This window comes from Gossypium arboreum, chromosome 1 (assembly GCF_025698485.1).
Source record: "Gossypium arboreum isolate Shixiya-1 chromosome 1, ASM2569848v2, whole genome shotgun sequence".
NCBI classification, from domain to species: domain Eukaryota; kingdom Viridiplantae; phylum Streptophyta; class Magnoliopsida; order Malvales; family Malvaceae; genus Gossypium; species Gossypium arboreum.
In genome coordinates this window covers 107,982,349-108,006,501 of record NC_069070.1, presented here as the reverse complement: position 1 = coordinate 108,006,501, position 24,153 = coordinate 107,982,349, and the positions used below count along the sequence as shown (strand labels likewise).

The following is a 24,153-nucleotide window of genomic DNA, read 5'->3' as shown; positions in this document are numbered from 1 at the left end:
ATAAAATCATGATTAACGTCTCAATCTTTAATAAAAATTTGATATGTGAGAGATTGATTGCTTACGTTAGATAATTTTAACTTAAATAATTAATTACAACCATTTAATTATTTGTTTTATTATTAAAATACACGATATTTATTTTCAGAGTACTTAATTTTTTATTTATAAAACCAATTTATAAATAATAATAATAATAATAAATATTTTATAAAATTATTTAACTAATAATTTTAATAGATGAAATTAAAACTTTTAGTAGAACAAAACGGTATCGTGTATTTAAAATGGAATAATTTATTGCGGCGTTTTTATAAAAAAACGCAATAAAAGATTAACAATAATGGCATTTTTATAAAAAACGCCTCAAAAAAATCAATGCGCGGTTTTATTCTCAAATTTCCCCTCTCTAAAACCCCGAAAATTTTTCCCCTAAAATCAATATCCTCAAAACACTCCCAATCTCACCCTTCTATTTCTCTTTTCAATCAAGAAAGTCTCCAGCAGCAGTCTTGATTTGGTTTCCAGTTAGACTCTGAGATAGAAGAGATGGCAGTGAACCAGACGGCGGCGTTGAAGGTGGGGTTGTGTCTATTGGCATTTCATGGAAGGACTGCAATACAATAGCCTCGATCTCGTAACTCCAAAGCCTTCCTATTTGCTACCAGTTTTGGTAGTTTCAAGAAGCTTATTTTTTGCTTTATTCCTCAGACGAAGTCATCAGTCTCACAAAGGAAGAAATTTCAACTTGTTTTTTACATCTAAACGAAAAAAATAATGCCTAACATTGTTTCAGAGGTAAGTTCAGATCCACATTTCTTCTATTTTTCTCTCTCTCTTTCTAGGGTTTTGTTTGTTTGTTTCTAAGGAAATGGAAGAAGCAGAAAAGAGCTTGGAAAAGCTTAATGAATCTGAGAAATTCTTGAAGTTCCATTGAATTCAGTTGACTGCGGTTAAATATACTAATTTCAGTTGAGGTTGCTGCTGTTTTGTTTTGCTCTTTCTTTCGCTGAAGAAATAGAACACGGGATTTAACTTTTAGTGATTGTTTGAAGTGATATTAATTCGGTGGATAATTAGTTTAAGCAGATCTTTACAATTAGCTTCTTAGTGTTGTTTTCGTTGCTTGTTTTATTCATTTAAAAGAATTAAAACCGAAGAACGATATGTTGTGAATTAATTGGGTTCAAAATTAGGCGGTTGCTTTAGAATGCTGGATTTTTTTAACTATATTGATTTTGTTTCGTTTCTCTGATTAGCAATAGAGAGCGTAAGTTTGATTCCTTGTACAAGTTTGATGTAACATGGCTACACTTCAGTTGCTAGTTTGTTTGGTTTAATCTGCTTTTGTTTCAACAGCAAACTGACTGATGCTGCGATTGCGTGTGATAAAATTGTTTGTTGGTGTTGTTTGCAGCACTTGCTGCAAAGAGGAACAGGTATCAAAGACAGAAGTCATTGATGCTGCTTGAAATGGAGAGTCAGCACGCGAAGGGGTTACCATCAGTTCCCCTCAACCCCCATTAGTAGTCAAACAGCCAGCTTTGGAAAGGTGACTTTACTGGTTTTCGTAGTTTTCCACTCACACATGAAGAGGATATATATATAGATTAGAGGGGGCGCATGCAAATGAAATGCAGTGCAGTTATATAGGGAATACCATAAAATAAAACACTTGAATGAATTTCTATACTGAAAAAGGAAAGAAAAAGACAAAAAAAACCAAGAGTTGGTGGATTTGGATTTGACCAACGAAATGGGGCCTTAGAAAGTCGCATTCGCTGTTGAAATGCATTGTATCTCAATTTGCCTTATAGTTTTTCCCATTGATCAACAAAAGGGTATAAGGAGGTCAGTGTATGTGATAGTCATAACCCTTTTTTTTGTGTGTGTGTGTGACATTTGGTGAGCAATGCAATGCATGGGGTCATAAATATCCACACTTGGATTATGTAAATGAGACCACTAATTTATTGCCAAGAGGTCCAGGTTGATTCTACTTAATTTTTTTACGTCACTCTTGTTTCAATACTCATTCTTTCACCTCTGGATTTAGGATTTATATTTGGTTGTTTCTGCAATCAATTGTAGAATTGTTAACCATCGTGTATGAGTTGTGTCGTTTCCTCGGTAGTTCATTTGATTGCCCAAGGTTACATGTCTTCTGAATAATTCTTTTTCCCTCTATCTGATTTGAGTTATTTTTGTTGGTTTGTATAAAGAAAAAAGGATCCAACAGAAGAAATGTGGTAGTGATTTTTTTTTTCCTATCTTCGTATTAAAAAAGGATTACTAATAGATTATAAAAGGTAGAAAATTAGTTTAATTACAAGTATGATTTGACATTTTCATTTTCTTTACTTAAAAGGTAGAACTTGCTCTTTCTCTGTATATCTGTATTGTAATAGTCATATGAGCTCTTTTGAGTTTGGCAGCAACTAATTGAACTTGGATGGGGCATTTTCATCATTATGAGCAAAGTTATTTTTTGACTTGTACAATACCATTATAACAGCCATGAACTGGAATTACATGTGATATTAGTAACTTGTCCAGCCCTTAAGGCTTTGACTTTACTTAAAACAGGAATTACATGTGATCTTTGGCAATTTTGCCCAGCATAATTAAGCCAATTTTATGGTTCTATCTTTAATTAATGCAGGATTGAGCAATGCTTCCTTTACAGGTCAGTTTCCTGTTTCTTTGTCATGGATGGATGTATTTATTGGAATATGGGACTAAGTAACTTAAAACAAAGAAATTTTACATTTGTTTTTCTATGCCTTTTAGATCACCTCTAATTTTATTATACAAAGAATTAGTAACTTAATACTAAGAATTTGTGGAAGTTTTAGTCGGTGTTGGTTCTGCTCGTATCAGAGATCTGTTTAAGAGAGCCAAGGTGATAATGCTATAAGTTTCTTATATTTGATTGCTAAGGCAGCATGTAGCTGTTAATTGTTGGGCATATGATAATAATTAGGGAACAGATAAAATGTCGCAGATGGTTGGGCCACCTATAAATCAGCTTGCTGTATTTTCTGTGTTATTTTTTTATGTTATAAGTACAGATTCCTTTTATTTTATTTACAGATACTTGGTTGTGCTATGTACTTTGTGTAATTTGTTGAGAAATTCTTATCTTTTGCAGGTAAATAAACCATCAGTTATATTCATTGATGAAATTGATGCTTTAGCAACTAGGTATGATAATCTTGTTGCTACTCCTATCCCTTCTTTTTTTAATGCAAGAATTTGTTGAAACCACACCATTTGTTGACATCTGAAGGCGAATGCTTTAGCAGATATAGTTTGCAACTAAGCATTAATATTTTGCATCTGATTTAAATCAAGTGATTGGAAATGGAAATATAGTTGCCTTGGTTATCTTTTATGGTATTTTATAAGACACTGAGAATGAGCTACATTCGGTACCTTTTACAGGCCAATTATCATTGCAATTATGAGTAGGAAGATAACTATAGATGAATTTAGTGGGGAGGAGAAAAACATAGCTGTCTTTAAGATCATATGTAAATGATTTTCTCTTTCTTTCTATCTCGATCGATGTCGGGATTTTCACGGAAACAACAGACCACCTGTATAATGCAGCCACTCAGGAGCGGGAAACTACTTTGAATCAGCTACTAATAGAGCTTGATGGGTTTGATACTGGCAAAGGTGTTATATTTTCGGCTGCTACAAATCGTAGAGATTTGTTAGATCCTGCACTTCTCAGGCAAGGTCGTTTTGATCGCGAGGTTAATTTCCATCACTTGAATAGCAGATCTAATTAGGTAATATATCTCATCAATACAAAAATATATTCGAATCACTTTATCACCCATCACTTGATCTAATTAGTTAACAGCAGATCTAATTAGTTAATTTCCATCACTTGAATAGCAAATTTTATTATATTACATTTTTAGTATTAAATTTTTCATCAAATTATAATAATTTAATAAAATAATTTTTACCCATCGATTATCATAATGTATTTAGTTAAAAATCAGTAAATATTAAAATGATAACAAGTGGAGAGTCGACATATTATCTTTTATTGTAAAATATGCATATGTATAATTAATAAACACTTCTCTATTTAATTAAAAAATAAAAATAGTGGCCAAATAAAATACTATAAGGTAATACTCATGACTTTTAAAATATGTGAAAATAGAATAAATTATCTTAAAAAGGCTACAGTCATCGCACAAATAATTTATTGATTCAATATATTGAATATGATTGATAATTTTGAATTAAGAAATCGGTAGATTATACAAATTTTAAACACTCAAAATTATAATTACTAATTTGAAACTTTTGCTGTAGAGAAAATGAACATATTAAACCTGGCAATCTATTTAATCACAACTTTATACTTTTAATCCATTAATATAAAAACTGTACTAATTATAGTTAAAATACCAGTAAGGCATTTGTCATGTAATTTCATTATTTGGTTTCGAGGGATAAAAGATATTCTGGATTCCTATTTGACCTTTTTGGCCTTTGTGCTAAATTTGTACCACCAGCCTTAATGGTCTCTCCCTCTCTTTATCATTTCTATTCTTGCTACTTAATAATCAACAATGGGTGCACCAACAGAGTCAGGCCTCGATCTCGATGAACAAATCTCGCAGCTGATGCAATGTAAGCCACTTTCGGAGCAGCAGGTACTTTTTTTTCATGATCTGTTTGTTTCTCAAGAAAGTATGGAAATTTTGAGCACTTAATTTAATTGTATAATTATTTTAATAGATTAGGCTATATTTGGCTGCGAAATGAATACCAAAACGATTTTGAATTGAATTTGTTTTAAGATATTATTCCAATAGCATTAGTTTCTATTGCCTTGTGAACTTTTAGTTATAATTAATGAAAAAAAATCAGCTTTTTTCTCTCTTCCATTTAAAACATTTATATATTCTTTTGATTTATTTGATGTAGTTGATTTTGAAAGAACTTGGTGTATTTGCACGAGAACTTTTGTGTGTTCGCTGCAAGACTTTTCTACGTTTTACTTGTATTGTTTTGTTCTCAGGTTGATCAATAGAAGTCCTCGTTTTTCTTCCTTGTTTCATCTAGGTTATAATTGGTGTAGCGACGTAAAAAAAAATTTAGTTTCGTTTGGTCGTTAATTGTAGCGATTTATTAAACATTTGAAAACCAACTTTCGATTTTATTAACAAAGGGAGTCGCCACCGATCCTTTTTTATAGGTGTGATCGGACACTTAATAAAATTATTTTAAAACAAAAAGAAGGCCAAATTTAGGTCTACATGAAAGTCTAGAGAAAAATTGAGGTTCGGGAGTCAGTTACGCGTGAGGAAGGTATTAGCACCTTCGCGACGCCCAAAATTGGTATTTCATAAACATATGTTGACTTGATTTTCAAAAATACGAGTTCAATATAATATTTAATCGTGATCCGATTGAAAAATGAGAATTTTTAGTTTTCGATTTTTTTTTTTAGAAAGGGTGTCTCGTTTTTTAACACAAGCCGATGAATTTCACCCAACATAGCGATGAAATCGATGGCTTAATATTAAATCGGTACATTGCTTTATTTTTGAAATTAATTAAAACATGAGAAAAAATATTCCTAAAGTGAGAAATTAAAATAGATAAAGGACGAAAAAAAATGATATTATTAATGAAAAATATTAACATGGAATACTAGAATATTAGAATAACAATAATAATGATATTTACAAAATAAAAACAAATCATATATTAATAATAAAATAAGAAAAATGATATATTTTGTAATAATAATATAAAATAATAATATGTACATAAAATACATATATATATATATGCATATAATAAAAGTATGTAATAATAATATCTACAATAAAAGAAAATATTAAGAAACGTACATAAAAATATATATATAAAAATTTACAATAATAATATAAAATAATGATATGTGTAAAATATATATATATATACATATGTACATAAAATATACACTAATATAATAATAGTTATAATAATACTAGCAATAGTAATAATTTGTAATAATAATATATACACAATATGATATTTAAAATATATATATATGTATATAATAGTATTTAAGAATATATACATAAGAAATATATAACTAATGGCATTAAAAATATATACATAATATATATAAAATACCTAAAAAAAGAAGGGGAAAGAAGAGAGAAGGAGGGGAAAGGAAATTCGCCAAGGGGTCGGGCACCGTCGATCGTCGGTCGCCGTCATCATCGTCGGCCCACCACGGTGGTAGGAAAGGTAAAATTTTAACAATATATGTATATATAAAGAAAGAAAAAAACAACACAAAAAAAGAAAAAAGATTCGAAAGAAGAGGAAAAAGAAAAGATGCAACCTTTTTATTGATGTTTCTTTTGTGTTCAAAATTTGAAGGATTTTGTGTTTTTTTCAATCTTTGTAAAATCCCCTTACATGATTTTGAATGGCTTTTTATAGTCATCTTTACATGATTTTCTATTATTTCTTTTTCTATTTTGTAGGTGGTGGTGGTAGACAATGGATATCAAAAATGGGAGGAAAAATGGGGCAAGTGGAAAAGTGGCTAGGTGGCTAGGGTTTCTTGGTTTTTTTTTTGGGGGGTTAGGTTTTTTTTTTTCTGGGTTAGGTTTTTTTTTTGGGGGGCTTAATGGGCTTTTGAATTGGGTTTAATATTTGGGTTTTGTAATGGGTTTGGGTAAATGTAAATGGGTCATGGGTTAAGGGTTTTAGTGGGTTTAGAGGTTTGGTTGGGTTTTGATATAATCGGGCCCGGGCAATTTGGGCTTCTACAGCTGCCCCTCTTTGCTCATTGTCGTGCAACGATAATAGAGCAAAGACTTTCAAGGAAGACCAAATTTGCCCAGTCTTGCTAGGTCTTGACTTGCTTTGGAACTCTTCTTGTTTAGTTAGTCCCTTTTCAGTCCACCGCATCTTGTAGCTTTGGTTCACTCCACTACATCTTGTGATATACGCCTTGTAGCTTCAATTTATTTCGATGTAACTTCAAGGATATGAAATGTATGGCTTCGATCTACTTCGCTGTAACTTCAGAAAGGTGAGATCTACAACTTCAATCTACTCTTCTATCGCTTCAGTGAGATAAGGTTTGTGGTCTTTTCTTCTGCGACTCCAGAAAGGCAAGATCTGATACCTTCGATCAACTCCACTGCAACTTTAAAGAGACAGAATCTGACGTCTTCAATCAGCTTCAATCTTTATTCTCTACTCGGCATGTGATCTTGAGCTCAACTCATTTTTCGCAATATGAATTGACTCTCTAAAAACAGACATTAAAAACAGAAATTGAAAATAGCTCAGCACGTGAGCTAAGGCTCAACTCACCTCTCACAATATGAGTTGATTTTTTGAAACTTAACTTGAAAAGCAGATTTTTAAAATACATCGATATGTGACTGAAGGTTCAACTCACCTCTCGCAATATGAGTTGATTTTTGAAAAACAGAAATTAAAAGACTCAACTCAACTCTCGCAGAAATTAAAAAGCTCAACTCACATCTCGCAATATGAGTTGAATTTTTTGAAAAAAATTAAAATAGCTCAAGACGTGAGCCAAGGCTCAACTCACTTCTCAATATGAGTTGATTTTGAAAATAAAATCAAAACAGATTTTGAAAATACCTCGACATGTGACTCGAGGCTCAACTCACATCTCGCAATGTGAGTTGATTTTTTGAAAATATAAATTGAAAAAATACCTCGAGTGTGATCTCAAGCTCAACTCACCTCTCGCAATATGAGTTGATTTTTTGAAAGACGAAATTGAAAATAGCTCAATAGCGTGAACCAAGGCTCAACTCACCTCTCGCAATATGAGTTGATTTTTGAAACTTAACTTGAAAAGCGATTTTGAAAATACCTTGATATGTGATGAAGGTTCAACTCACCTCTCGCAATATGAGTTGATTTTTGAAAAACAGAAATTAAAAGACTTAACTCAACTCTCGCAGAAATTAAAAAGCTCAACTCACCTCTCGTAACATGAGTTGAATTTTTTTGAAGAAAAAAAATTGAAAATAGCTCAGCACGTGAGCCAAGGCTCAACTAACTTCTCGCAATATGAGTTGATTTTTGAAAACAGAATCTGAAAAACAGATTTTGAAAATACCTCGACATGTGACCCGAGGCTCAACTCACATCTCGCAATGTGAGTTGATTTTTTGAAAAATATAAATTGAAAAATACCTCGCAGGTGATCTGAAGCTCAACTCACCTCTCGCAATATGTGTTGATTTTTTGAAAGATGAATTGAAAATAGCTCAGCGCGTGAGCCAAGGCTCAACTCACCTCTCGCAATATGAGTTGATTTTTTTTTTGAAAGGCAGAAATTGAAAAACGGAAATTAAAAATACCTCGGTGTGTGACCTGAGGCTCAACTCGCCTCTCACAATACGAGTTGATTTTTTTGACAATAGAAATTGAAATTACCTCAGCGTGTCCTGAGGCTCAACTCACATATCGCAATATGAGTTGATTTTTTTTTTGAAAGGCAGAAATTTGAAAAACGAAAATTGAAAATACCTCGACGTGTGACCTGAGGCTCAACTCGCCTCTCGCAATACTAGTTGATTTTTTTGACAACAGAAATTGAAATTACCTCAGCGTGTCCTGAGGCTCAACTCACCTCTCACAATATGAGTTGATTTTTTTTTTAAAATACCTCAGCGGGTCCTGAGGCTCAACTCACCTCTCGAAATATGAGTTGATTTTTGAAACATACGAAAAATTGACAATACCTCAGCGTGTCCCGAGGCTCAACTCACCTCTCACAATATGAATTGAATTTTGAAATAAAACATCAGAATACCAGAACATGTCATCTGGTGGAACTCATGTGTCTTTTCAGCTATTATCACATCTTCTTGCTCTACTGGAGTACCTGTATATGTCATGCATGATGTTATCATGATATGCACATGTTTGTCTTAAATGCTTTTATGCCTACATGATTATGCAGTGCTCCTTAAGCATGTTTGTCGTATGTCCATTTAGCCACGATTGTTGAGGATCTGTGTTCATTGCTTTGATTCTCGACTTTCTCTTCAGGCCTTATACCTGTCTTCAAGCTTCACGAGTAATCGACGTTTCTCAGATATCACTCTTCTGCCCCTAATTGAACTTTGTTCTTACTTTGAGACTCTTGTGCTTATCAAATTTTCATCCAGGTAATGCTTAACATTTCTTTTGTTTAGAGTATGTCATTTCACCATTTATCATGTAAATAATGTGATGCATGAAAAAGGTCAGATAGGGACAAAAATGATATTTCATATTCATCTATTTCAAATGTGGCAAACAAAACAAGTTAAATAATGAGAGTAAAAAATGTCAAAAAGAAAGAAATGATCGTATTCAACGGAAACAAATGTTCTAGATATTCAACACATGAACTCTTCCTCGTTCCTCAATCAAAAATCTTTTCGAGCGCTTCTTGCGTAGAAGATTTCGAGCTTTAAAATGCTTCAAATCATCGTAGCCTCACTGCTTGACCTATCGTTCGATCGCCAGGTTTGTTTCATTAGGACGCCCTCTCGGGTTTTTATCCTAATCTTTTTGTACTAATCAAGACGCCCTTTTGGGGTTTTCACCTTAATCCTCTTTTTTTTTTTTTTTTTAAGATGCCCTTTTCGGGTTTTCATCTTAAGCATAATATTTCTTCACAGCATCTGAGTTCACTGGATTCGACAACTCTTTCCCATCCATCTCGGTAAGGATCAAAGCTCCTCCTAAGAATGCCTTCTTTACGACGTACGGTCTTTCCCAGTTTGGTGCCCATTTCCCTCGCAGATCTTTTTGTATTGGGAGAATTTTTCTCAGCACGAGTTCTCCTTAATGGAATTCTCTTGGTCGTACCTTCTTGTCATGGGCTGCTATCATTCTTTTTTGGTACATCTGCCCGTGACAAATTGTCCTGAGACGCTTTTCTTCAATGAGGTTCAGCTGATCATATCAAGCTTGTACCCATTCTGCTTCTTTTAACTTTGATTCCATTAAGACTCGTAGAGAAGGGATCTCAACCTCGATAGGTAGCACAGCTTCCATTCCATAAACCAGAGAGAAAAGAGTTGCTCCCGTAGATGTTCGTACAGATGTGCGATATGCAAACTAAGCAAATGGAAGCTTCTCGTGCCAATCTTTAAACGTCTCAGTCATTTTCCCAATGATCCTCTTAATATTTTTATTGGCTACTTCAATGATTTCGCTCATCTTTGGGCGATAGGGCGAGGAGTTATGATGCTTTATTTGGAATTGCTCGCATACTTCCTTCATCATCTTGTTATTCAGATTCATGGCGTTATCTGAAATGATTCTTTCAGGCAAACCATATCGACAAATGATTTCCTTCTTAAAAAACCTACAAACTGCAGTCTTGGTCACATTGGCAAACGAAGCGGCTTCTATCCATTTTGTGAAGTAATCAATGACCACAAAAATGAATCGATGTCCATTAGAAGCTTTCGGGAAAATAGGCCCTATGACATATATGCCCCACATAGAAAAAGGCCACGGAGAAGTCATGATGTGAAGAGGCGAAGGGGCTACATGAATTTTATCGCCGTAGATTTGACATTTGTGGCATTTTCTGGCAAAACTAATGCAGTCGCTTTCCATCGTCAACTAGTAGTAACCGAGTCTCATAATCTTTCTGGCCATACTGAAACCATTAGCATGTGTCCCACAGATTCCTTCATGGACATCTTCAAGTATCTTTCTGGCTTCAACATTATCCACGCATCTCAAAAGTACTTGATCCTTTCCTCTTTTATACAGGATATCCCCATCAAGAACAAATCCCGCTGCCATTCTTCTGATTGTTCTTTTGTCATTCTCATTCGCTTGTTCGGGATAGCTTTGATTCTTGATATATTCTAAGATATCATGGATCCATGGCCGTCCGTCTGCTTCTTTCTCAATGCTACAACAGTGTGCAGGGACCTCGTATATGATCATTTTGAGGGCATTATTTCGCTTCTTTACTTGCTTTGAACATTGAAGCCAAGGTGGCGTGGCATCGACCAATTGGTTTTCTTCTCATGAAGTAATAAAAGTTATTTTTTGAATTCTTTGATCAATTCACTACTAAATCACTGTACTTAATCAATTTTGGGTCCCTCACTTCCCACTCTCCACGAATTTGGTAAACCACTAGGGCTGAGTCCCCGTACACCTCTAAGATTTCGATGTTTCGTTCAATAGCTGCACGAAGTCCCATGATACAGGCCTCATATTCTATTATGTTATTGGTACAGAAGAAATTCAGTCTTGCAGTGAACGGATAATGATTCCCGTCTGGTGATACCAAGATTGCTCCAATTCCATGCCCTAAAGCATTTGACGCACCATCAAAGCACATCTTCCATGACTTCTCTTTTGATGACTCGGATTCCATTTCTGTGATGCACATTAAGTCTTCATCTGGAAATCAAATTTCAAGGGCTTATATTCCTCCGTCGTCGAAGTCGCTAAGAAATTAGCTATTGCGCTCCCTTTTATCGACTTCTGACTTACATAGGCAATGTCATATTCTGATAGGAGGATCTGCCATCGTGCCATTCTTCTTGAGAGTGCCGGTGATTTCATCATGTATTTTATTGGGTCTAGCTTTGAAATTAGCCATGTCGTATGATACAACATATACTGTCTGAGTCTCCGAGCTACCCAAACCAGAGCGCAACAGTATTTTTCAATGGACGAATACTTTGCCTCATATTTAGTGAACTTTTTACTGAGGTAGTAGATCGCCTTTTCTTTCTTTCCTAACTCGTCGTGGTTCCCCAGTACGCAACCCATTGAATTTTCAAACACAGTTAAATACAATATAAATGGCCTTCCCGGAGTTGGTGGTACTAGCACTGGAGGACTAGACAAATATTGCTTTATTTTATCAAAGGCCACCTGGCATTCCTCATTCCATTCTCCAGGGTTATGTTTTCGAAGAAGTCGAAAGATTGGATCGCATTGGTTGGTAAGCTGAGCGATAAATCGGGCGATGTAATTTAATCTCCCTAAAAATCCTCTAACTTCTTTTTGCGTGCGCGGAGATGGTAACTCTTGAATGGCTTTTATTTTATCTGGATCAACCTCGATACCTCTTTCACTGACAATGAAGCCTAGCAACTTCCCCGAGGTAGCCCCAAACGTACATTTGACTGGATTGAGCTTTAACTGGAATTTTCTCAGCCTGTCGAACAACTTCTTGAAACTCACTACATGCTCTTCTTCCCCTCGGGATTTAGCAATCATATTGTAGACGTAGACCTCTATTTCTTTATGCATCATGTCATGGAATAACGTCACCATAGCCCTCTGATATGTTGCCCTAGCATTCTTTAATCCGAATGGCATCACCTTGTAGCAGAACGTTCCTCACATTGTTATGAAGGTAGTTTTCTCCATATCCTCAGGGGCCATCTTGATTTGATTATACCCCGAGAATCCATCCATGAAAGAAAATAATGAATGTTTTGCTGTGTTGTCCACCAACGTATCAATATGTGGCAAGGGAAAATTATCTTTTGGGCTTGCTCGATTCAGGTCACGGTAATCCACGCACATTCGTACTTTGCCATCTTTCTTTGGTACCGGGACTATGTTAGCCACCCATTCTGAATATTTGGAGGCTTGTAGGAAGCCAGCATCAAATTGCTTCTTGACTTCCTCTTTTATTTTCAACAACATTTCGGGTCTCATCCGTCTTAATTTTTGCTGGATAGGCTTGCATTCTGGCTTTAATGGGAGCTTGTGGACCACTAAATCTTCATCTAGCCCTGGCATATCCTGGTATGACCATGCGAAAATATCTTTGTACTCGCGGAGCAAAGCGATCAAATTATGCGTAGTGCTCTCTGAAATAGAAGTCCCAATCTTCACTTCTTGTTTCCTTTCTTCAGTGCCCAAGTTTATTGTTTCCGCAGATTCTTCATGAGGCAAAATCTGTTTATCCTCTTATTCCACCATTCTTAACAATTCAGGAGACGAGACGTAATCTTCAGCATTTTCTTCGGTTTCAAATTCTCCCAAGCAAACAGCCTTCTCAAAATCAATTTTAAGATTCGTAACGGGCTTATTCATGTCGTCAATATCTGAGCACCTGAAAGTTGAATGGAAAAGGAAGCTATAGAGGGACATCCAAGTAAAATGTTAAGTCATGGCAATGAGGCAAATGTAAGGATAGGCTATGAAATGAGAAAATGATTATGAAATTAGTGATAATGCGAAAAAATCGTGACAAAATGCATCTTCATTGATATTCATTTAAATGATAAAGAGCGAATGCAAGCTCTTACAAAAGAATTCTATTATATCTAAGGACACAATAGAAGGTTAACGTTTATCATTACTCTGAAGACTTATAAACTACAAGAAGCTCCTCGGCAGTCCAATTGTTCAACATGAAACCAGGGGGACAAGGGCGTATCCTTAAGACATCTTTACTCACATCAGCCCCTTTGTCAATAACATTTATACTGACATTTTGAAGACCCTTTTCAATTAACCATAGTGTGTTTCATGGACCATCTTGTCCAGGGTATATCATTCCCGCAGATGTAAATGTTTTTGACAAAGGAGGGTACTCTATTGGTTCCCATTCTAGTTCTCGGCCCAAAGTTCTTGCAATCCTTCTTTCCTGATCTTTTTTCCACTGTCTTCTTTTTTGACGCATGTCAAGCTGGAACCCCAAACCATATCGGGCCTTGTAGTGCACTGGCTTTAAAGCCCTGACTATTCCTTGCAGATATCTCCCTAAACCTCTTCTCGCTCGAGCTCCCCTTCCTACGGTCAATTTGACACCCATTCTAGTATTTCTCGGCGGTTTGGCACCGAATTGCTTTCCTCAACAACAAAAGTGGCATTGACGAATTCAAAGGATCGGAAGGAACATTCCAATGCGTCTTTGTTCACTTCCAAGTACGGTGCATCGGCAGAGACAGATGCGACAATGTCTTCTTCTCCCTCGACAGTGGCCAAACAACCGTCCATGATAAATTTCACCTTTTGATGGAGGGATGATGTGACTGCTCCAGTAGAATGGATCTAGGGTCTTCCCAAAAGGCAGTTATAAGAGGGTGTAATGTTCATGACTTGGAACTCGACATCATAAATGTAAGGGCCCACTTCCAAAGGGATTTCGATCTTTCCCATGACTTCGCGACTCGTTCCGTCGAATGCCTTTACCGTGGAATGACAGGGCCTTAAGTAGGACAAATCCATCGGTATTCTGGAAAGCGTGGCCAATGGCATAACATTTAGCGCTGACCCATTATCGATGAGTACGTTCGGTATTATGTAGCCCTTACAGCGAGTCGTGATATGTAGCGCTTTCACCGAGCCTTTACCATTTGGCGGTATCTCATCATCACTAAAAGAGATGAAATTGTCCGCATTTAGATTATTTACCCATCTATCAAGCTTCTCAACGGATATGTTGTTGGCCACATAAGCTTGATTTAACACCTTCAATAAAGTATTCCAGTGTGGCTCTGAATTTAACAGTAGAGATAAAACTGAGATTCGTGCTGGCTGCTTACTCAATTGTTCCACCACACTATACTCGCTGTGCTTGATAAATTTCAAGAATTCCTGAACTTCTTTCTCATTCACAGGCTTTTTGGTTTCTTGCACGGGTGGAATTTCTTGCTCGATTTCGACTTCGTGCATCACTGCCTTCCCTTTTTGCTTCCAATCACTATTCTTTTTTACTGGTTCGACTTCTTTCGAATAACAACGCCCACTGCGGATAAAATGACCTACCTCTCCCACATCTTCAGTTATGGCTTTGGAATTTCCAACTTCCGGTGTGACAATATTAACATCGTATCTCCACGGTACTGTTTTATTGTTCTTATAAGGGAAAGGAGATGGTACTTCGATTATCATTTTTGGCTTCACCGGCTCTTTTTTCGCGTCATAATAAATTATTAACGGTCGGTTGGCGCTATATGGGAAACCTGATGATTAGTTGTCAGAAGTGTATATTTCTCCTCTATCGGCCTCCTCGCTTTTATAAAAGATCCCAATCTCCTTGTTATCCATTATACTTTGCAGTAATCCTCTGAACTCATCGCAGGACTGTATGTCGTACCCTTCAACGCCATGGAACTCAAAAAAACTGTGACCTTTTGCATCTTTTCCTTCGAATACTCCGTTAAGATGATAGAACAACTCTTTTTCAACTAGTACCTCCCAGATTTTCTGCAGAGGTGTTCTTATTTCAGAAACCCATCTTCTACTTTGCCGTTCGTTTTCCTCTCCTACTGCGCTCACATTCCCTTCGGTGTGGTTTGGGAATGGATTCTCGATTGTACCGCCAGTACCATCAAATCGAAAAATGCCTGCATCAATGAGTCCTTGAACTCTCCTTTTGAAGGCAAGACAGTTCTCCGTAGAATGCCCCTGATTCCCAGCATGGTATGCACAACTAGCGTTTAGATCGTACCATTTTGGGTATGGAGGTTTAAGGGGTACCATGTAATGGGGGGATATTAACTGTTTCTCCAAAATTTTTGGGTACAATTCCCCATACGACACAGGGATGGGAGTAAACTGCGACCTCTCGGGATTAGGCCTTGCTGGTCTTGGTTCATTTCTGGGTTGGCTTTGAGCGGGTATCGTGTTTTGTGGGAATGAGGTGATGGGTCTTTGGTTGTTCGTGGCGTAAACAGGGTAGGAAGGAGGTGGTGCTTGGTAGTAAGGGTTTTGAGGGGGATAATAGAAATTTGGAGGTGGATAATTTCGAGGTCGGGGTTGGTTCGGATATGGATTAGAGGCATAACGGCTTCCCATTCCCACCATGTGGGCTTTTGGTTCTTTCTTCTTCATAGGTGCTACCCTTTTTAAACCTTCTGAGCCTTCCATTCTACCGCTCTTGACGGTATTCTCTATGAGCTCACCAGATATTACAATATCCGCAAACTCTTTCGTGGCACTTCCCACTAATTTGTCATAAAACGGTGCCTTTAAGGTGTTGATAAAGAGAACGGTTATCTCCGTTTTTGTTAGTGGGGGTTCCACTTGGGCCGAGACGTCTCTCCATCTCTGCGCATACTGTCTGAAGGTTTCTGATGGCTTTTTCTCCATCATTTGCAAGGTCATCCGGTCTGGCACCATATCTGACACATACTTGTACTTTTCGCAGAATGCTGATGCCAAGTCTTTCCAAGATCAAATCTTTTCTCTACTGAGTTGGTTGTACCACCGAAGAGCTGACCCTGTTAGACTATCTTGAAAGCAATGTATGAGTAGTTTATCCTCGTTCACATAACCGGTCATTTTTCGACAGAACATAATGAGATGTGCTTTTGGGCACCTTGTCCCATCATACTTCTCAAAATCAGACACTTTGAACTTCGGAGGCAAAATTAGATCAGGTACCAAATTGAGTTCCTTGGCACCTAGTGCGGAGAAGACTTCAGTGCCTTCTATTGCTTTGAGTCTTTCCTCTAGACTCCTATATTTTGCGTCATGGTTATCCAATTTTAACTTGGCTACCTCTGTTGGGTCATCTAGATCTGGAACTAGTGGATCAGCAGGACTAGCCCCTTGGTTCGACGCGAATATTCCTTGCCCCAAATTAGTGGGTGGAGCAGGTGGCATAGGTCGATGTTCCAAGCCTGTGGGTTCCCCTTGAGTATACCCTCTTTGTGTTGTATATGCGGGTGGTGGAGTGAATCCCGGGGGATAGAGTGGATCCTGATCGTGGTGAATTCTTTACTGAGGTTCCATAACATCGGGGTTCTGCACGGGTCCTTTTCCTTTGACCAAAGTTGTCATCATCTCCATCATTTTGGCCATCTGATCTTTTTGCTCGAGTGATTCCTCTAGAGATCTCACCATTAGGTATCTCGTTTCTTGTTGCGATTTGGCCAGTTGCTCTTGTAATTCCTTTTGAGCCCTTTCCATCCTTTCAATTCTCTCATTGAATTCAGCCTCCATTACTCTAGCTTGTCGGCGCGTTTTATACGGATGACGTGGTTCTAGTCTTGTGGTATTACAACTGCGAATTATATATTTTATCTTCAGCGACCGAGTATGGGATATGCAATGTATGAATGAATGCATGAATGTCAAATGAATGTCAGTCATGAATGAATATGCAAAAATTTGATGTTAATTTCAAGATAGCCCCTATTTAGGCATTTCCTTAATCAAAGGAGTATTACACAACGTTTCGCTCACTCGTATAATTGACTCCTCCATTAGAAACCAGTTTTTGGCAACCAATCTCTAATCAACACCTTCCTAACAAGATGCCTTCGATGTATGATGAAAAATAAAAATACAGACAAACGACCTTGGTTAGCGCAACACATATAAACAGAGAAAAACTGTGGAAAATCTAACAAATTAAGCTACTTGGTCCAGTGGACTCGATTCCCTTGCTTAGTAAGCACAAATGTAAAAGAAATAGAAGGTAAGATGTACTTTTCCCGTGTACTTATTTCGGTGACTACTAAACGAGCGGAGGTTCGGCATGGCTCTAGTTGGGTGGCTCGTATGGTTCACTATATGCGATTTTGGTTCTAGACAGGTACTCGAATTGCTCGTACTATCATCTGCTAAGATTAGCACGAAGCCTCGGTCATAACCCATCACAAAGACGAGTTCAATTCGAGGGATTACATTTACTTATGCCTATGCGAGAGACAAGTTAACTCACGAAAGCATAAGTCATATGTAACCCGAAAGTATTCACTAGCTTTGTGCGGAGGGACGATTTAACTCACGAAGGCATAGCGTTTACTTTCACTTAAACAGACAGAGCCGGGTAGAGAGCTTATGTTATGCAAAATGCAAGTGCACGTGTGTGGGAGAAACTTGCAATCCTTCCATTTATTTTAAAACTACAAAACTAAAACGAAAGATAAAACAAATTAGGAGATACGTATGTATGATTTTTTTCAAAACAAAACTTAAGGATCATGATTAAATATTAATTTGAACATGGAAATTTGAAAATTTTGACAACACGCGTTTAATTCAACTCGACTCTCAAAATGGAGGTCCCGATGGAGTCGCCAGTTGTAGCGACGTAAAAAAAAATTTAGTTTTGCTTGGTCGCTAATTGTGGCGATTTATTAAACATTTGAAAACCAACTTTTGATTTTATTAACAAAGGAGTCGCCACCGATCCTTTTTATATAGGTGTGATCGGACACCTAATAAAATTATTTTAAAACAAAAAGAAGGCCAAATTTAGGTCTACATGAAAGTCCAGAGAAAAATTGGGGTTCGGAGTCGATTACGCGTGAGGAAGGTATTAGCACCTCATGACGCCCAAAATTGGTATCTCATAAACATGTGTTGACTTGATTTTCAAAATACGAGTTTAATATAATATTTAATCGTGATCCGATTGAAAAATGAGAATTTTAGTTTTCGATTTTTTTAAAAAGGGTATCCGTTTTTAACACAAGCCATTTAATTTCACCCAACATAGCGATGAAATCGATGGCTTAATATTAAATCGGTACATTGCCTTATTTTTGAAATTAATTAAAACATGAGAAAAATATTCCTAAAGTGAGAAATTAAAATAGATAAAGGACGAAAAAAATGATATTATTAATGAAAAATATTAACATGGAATACTAGAATATTAGAATAACAATAATAATGATATTTACAAAATAAAAACAAATCATGTACTAATAATAAAATAGGAAAAATGATATATTTGGTAATAATAATATAAAATAATAATATGTACATAAAAATACATATATATATATGCATATAATAAAAGTATGTAATAATAATAATAATATCTACAATAAAAGAAAATATTAAGAAACGTATATAAAAAAATATATATAAAAAATTTACAACAATAATATAAAATAATGATATGTGCAAATATATATATATATATATACATATGTACATAAAATATACACTAATATAATAATAGTTATAATAATACTAGCAATAGTAATAATTTGTAATAATAATATATACACAATATGGTATTTAAAATATATATATATGTATATAATAGTATTTAAGAATATATACATAAGAAATATATAACTAACGGCATTAAAAATATATACATAATATATATAAAATACCTAAAAAAAGAAGGGGAAAGAAGAGAGAAGGAGGGGGAAGGAAATCCGCCAAGGGGGGCAGGTCATCGTCGATCGTCGGTCGTCGTTGTCGTCGCCAACCACCTACTGTGGCGGGAAAAGGTAAAATTTTTAACAATATATGTATATATAAAGAAAGAAAAAACAACACAAAAAAAGAAAAAAATATTCGAAAGAAGAGGAAAAAAGAAAAAAGATGCAACCTTTTTATTGATGTTTCTTTTGTGTTCAAAATTTGAAGGGATTTTTGTGTTTTTTTTTTCAATCTTTGTAAAATCCCCCCTTACATGATTTTGAATGGCTTTTTATAGTCATCTTTTACATGATTTTCTATTATTTCTTTTTCTATTTTGTACGTGGTGGTTGTAGACAATGGATATCAAAAATGGGAGTAAAAATGGGGCAAGTGGGAAAGTGGCTAGGTGGCTAGGGTTTCTTGGTTTTTTTTTTTTGGGGGTTAGGTTTTTTTTTTTTTTTTGGGTTAGGTTTTTTTTGGGGGGGCTTAATGGGCTTTTGAATTGGGTTTAATATTTGGGTTTTGTAATGGGTTTGGGTAGATGTAAATGGGTCATGGGTTAAGGGTTTAAGTGGGTTTAGAGGTTTGGTTGGGTTTTGATATAATCGGGCTCGGGCAATTTGGGCTTCTATAATTGGTTGTAACTCTATTTTCGTGTTATCTTGTTTAGGTCAGAGCATTATGCGACAAGGCATAAAATATGCATCTCAAAGACTAGATACATTTGCATGTGTTAGGTATAGAAAAGGTGTTTCCATTTTGGTGTTAAGATTTTATGCAGTGTAGTTGCTTACTGTCTTACACTATGTTGTCCTTTTAGGCAAAATGGTTGAACAAGCAATTGAGCAAATTATGGCCTTTTATTGCAGAGGTAAGATACTTTTTCTTATATATATTTTTGCTATAAAATTCATAGTAGTTGCTGGTTATTTATTTCAAAAAGGCTGAGAGAGGCTTTTGTGTAACTGAGGTTTTCCATCTTAACAGATGAAATTTAGGCAGGTTGTTCAACTCTTTTGGTGCTTTCTGAAGTGAAAATAATTGAAATTGTTCATTATGTAACTTACAATTTAGTATTTTTTCATAGTAGATAAAACAGTATTAGACTATTGTGTTAGTTGTCCGCAATATTAAGCATTTTGAGCATCAATATATTTAGATATTTTGAGGTTTAAAATTAAACTCAGGGAATAAATAAAGATAAAAACAACTAACATAGTGGATCAGGAAAATGCTTTGGCCATTCTGTTTGACTTGTTTACATATCTAAATAATAGATTTGGTGATATTTTTTATTTAAACTATGTAGGTTTTAGATGCAACGCCTGTACATGTAAAGGCACATGATTAATAACATGATCAATGACTTTTGTCGAAACAAATTCTAATTCTTGCATTATGGTGGCATTATTAAAAATTTATCTTTCCATATCATAATTCAAAGAGATCAGATAATGTGCTTTGACATATGTCGCTTTGAGGGTCGTATAAGTGATTTTCTTATTGGCCTGACTTTGGCTTACAGGTGCATACTTTGGCTTTCTGTTCCGGTGTTTTGGATTCTCTGGCGGTTGAATTGAAAGCATCAAAGGACTTCTCTAAGTTATATGCAGGAATTGCAATACTTTGGCATCACATAAGCTTGAACCAGCCCTCTGTTGTGTATTGTTTCTTCTTTTTTTTGATCTTTTTCTTTTGATTAATGAGAGGTGATGATGAATTGACATTCTTTTCTCACGAGGATGAATTTTATTTTAGAAATTGTAATACTTTGTGTGTTTGTGTGTGTTATTTTTATGTATTAAATTACATATTGAATCAATCTTTATGTATTAAATTTAAATTCATTAATTTTTATATTTAGTTTTGAAGTTTAAATTTTAATGGAAAATTTAATTTAGTTAATATTTTTATTTATCCTTAAAAGTATATAGTTTAAATTTCAAATTTCAAAAATTAAACATAATATAATATTTAAAATAGAAATAAATATTATTTAATTAAAATAAAATAATTTTTAAAAGGTTATGATTTTTAGCGGCATTTGTGGAAAAAGCGCCGCTAAATGTCATGACTTTTAGCGACTTTTTTTTATAAATGCCACAAAATATTAGCGGCGTTGTGGCATTTTTTGCGGCGCTTATAGGCCCAAAAAAACGCCGCTAAAAATCTGTTTTGAAGAAAATAAACTAAACAACCTAACATAAAAATAGTGCATTAGGGCCCGTCCAACTATAAGATGTGGAGCTTTTGTGTTCTGTAGCATAGTGGTGATATCAGAGAAGACTGGTAGTAGCTTTTGGTGTATCTTGGGGATCTGAACTATAATATTTAGCCATTTCCTACTTGGATCACTGCATACAAAACCATCAGTGTAGCATTACGCAATACCATGAGGTCGTGCTTGTAATGGTGGAGTTTGGTTGTAAGGTAATCCTGTTTCCTTGTTTATAAAATATGCTGCTTCTTCCGTCCTTTTTAATGGCTAGAATCCGTGTCCAACCCATACGATTATCATGAGACGATAAAATTTGAGAGTTATTTTTCTGAATCTGGCAACTTTCTTGTGGGAGAAGGCCCTTTAATGTTCCCTCCATGATAATGAAAAGCACTCCACACATGAACTTCCAGTGTTCCGTTGAACACGCATTCATTATAGTTGTTGAGAAGGCAACGACGTCAATGATCAAACTGAAAAAGATAATTAAGATTCGGTCAGCAAATAACTCTATAACGACTAATCACATGAAGGAATGAACCACCTATTTCAAGGAATATTAGATGTTGAAATTAACCTGTCATTAGTTCCAGAAGAGGTTAACTAAAAGAAAGCAGTAAAAGCCTCCCAAAAATACAACCCATAAAGCTGAAACTAAAAGAAATTAAGACGATCCATAAAAAAGTATCAGCAAAACAAAAGGAACTCAATGCAATAATTACTATATTGTAAAAAAGCATACGGTTTTATAAAAAAAAGAACGTGAGAAAATGGAAAAAAAAAACATTTTATAGCTGTCACTGCAGAACACTGTGTTGAAAAGCATTTATGCATGATTGATACTACAGATGGAAGAAACTAAGACTACTCTTATAGTAAACCAAGTCCATCTGAGGTGTCCCGATAAAGATTGAAGCTTTTCGGGATGACGGTGTGAAGCGAAGCCTAAATGAGCCGGTTGTACTCGACTGCAGCCGTTAGCTTCGTGGCAATGGCTGGATGAAGCAACCGTTGCCAATACGAAATCCTATCAAGCACTATTGGTGGCTTCATTTGTCAATCAAGTTGTTGGTTAACTCAACAACTCCTCCATTTTGCTTCGTTTCATTTGTAAATCTTCGCTAAAGCTTCCCACGGCTATTTGTTGAACAGTTTAAAATGCTGAACAGTCAATCCATTGAGGCTCAATCTGCCACGTTCTTGACATGCATTTTACCACGTCCTAAACCAATTGGTTTGATGCCTAAATGCATACCATCCGTCAGAGAAGGATTAGAATATTAAGTTTCAGCTGCACTAACATAAAACACAAAGATACCGCTACAAGGTGGTTCTCTCCGTTTAAAAATGGGAGTGTTTGGGGGTAAAAATACAGATTTAAAAATGAGTTTGAGTAAAAAAAATAAGTTCAATTTAGAAAGTGGATTGAGTTTCGGGTAAGATTTTTTTGTTCGAGCCCAGTTTTAATATGTAAAAAATTGCTGTTTTTATTGTTTTCTTGTTGTTTTTACTGTTTTGTTGCTATTTTCTTCACTATTATGTTACTATTATTTTGTTGTTATTATTTAAATATGTTATAACACTTGTTTTATTGTTAATTTTATTACTATTTTTAATTTATTTTCAATTTGTTAGGAAACATTTATTTTAATATTTTTAGTATTTTTTATGTATTATAATTTAAATTTTTTATATAAAATAATATAAAAAATAATATAGGCGTGTCGGCCTAGCTCGGATTTTAGCATTTTTATCTGGGCTAGATTTGGGAAAAATTTTAAGCCCATTTTTTGGGCCAGACTCGGGCCTGACAAACGGGCCTAAAATTTTGGTTGAATCCAGTTCGACCCATGAACATCTCTAGATACAGTTGGGCAACGTCGTTTAACCTTTGCTAGGAAAAAAATATAAGTTTTGGAGACAAATAGAGTTATCCATGAGTTGGGTTGGGACAAGTAAAAAATTAGACACGTTTTTTTAGGTTTAGGCCTAGCTCGAAAATGGGTTTAAAATTTTGTTCAAGCTTACCTGGATAAAAAAATTAAAACCCGAGCTTAGCTCGACCCATTTGTATTAAAATTTTTATATTAATTTTTATATAAATATAAATTTAAAAATATAAATGATCAAATACACAAAACATTAAAAATGTTTCCCAACTAATGAAAAAATTAAAAAATATACTTAAATAATACTAAGATAAGTATAACTTAGCAAACAAATACCTCTAAAATAGTAACAAAATTAATAATAAAATAAAAGTTATAGAATATCTAAATAATAACAACAAAATAATAGCAATATAATAATAAAATAATTATAAAACAATAAAAAACAATGACAAAGCAGTAAAAAGACAGCAACAATATTTTTTTGTAAATTTGGGCTGAGCAAAAAAACACTTATCTGAAAGCTAACCTGTTTAGAAAAGGAGCATAATTTTTCTTATCCAATTCTATTTTTTAAGTTTATATTTTTCTAAATTCTTTCACTTGTAAGACAAGCTCAACTCCACACATAGACAAATTTAGACACAAAAGAAAAAGTATTAGTGGACGCGTTTCCATGTAGGCCTTATGTATGGATTAAATTTGAAAAGTAATACTTTTTCAATATTGAAAGGGGAATGTTGGGATTTTATTCTTAATATTATTCTTTTCCCAAAACAAAATATTCCTTACAAACCAAAAAGTTCCAAAATCTAGTGAGATAAATGAGAAAAAAGCTTATCATCTAACCGCCAAGACGCCTTAAAACTAGACACCTAAAATGCGAATATGACCACACAAACATCCTATCAA

At 35.1% G+C, this 24,153-nt stretch overlaps 1 protein-coding gene across 10 annotated transcripts; it reads left to right on the top strand.

Annotated features, from left to right (window-relative positions):
• The first annotated feature begins 345 nt into the window (after positions 1 to 345).
• On the top strand, positions 346 to 20,991 carry LOC108480100 (tubulin-folding cofactor D-like). 10 transcript variants are annotated; one of them, XR_008284336.1, is made up of 8 exons: positions 346 to 798; positions 1,418 to 1,552; positions 2,663 to 2,686; positions 3,613 to 3,761; positions 4,615 to 4,682; positions 19,805 to 19,871; positions 19,955 to 20,005; positions 20,660 to 20,991. XR_008284336.1 is itself a non-coding variant. In XM_053029977.1 (4 exons), the coding sequence occupies exons 2-4, from the start codon at positions 4,653 to 4,655 to the stop codon at positions 20,831 to 20,833; spliced, it is 255 nt and encodes an 84-aa protein (XP_052885937.1). In that variant the 5' UTR covers positions 3,737 to 3,797; positions 4,615 to 4,652; the 3' UTR covers positions 20,834 to 20,991. The 10 variants fall into 10 exon arrangements, 1 of the variants encoding a protein (XP_052885937.1); XR_008284342.1 differs by lacking the exon at positions 19,805 to 19,871; XR_008284343.1 differs by lacking the exons at positions 19,805 to 19,871; positions 19,955 to 20,005; positions 20,660 to 20,991 and adding an exon at positions 4,957 to 5,089.
• Positions 20,992 to 24,153: the final 3,162 nt, after the last annotated feature.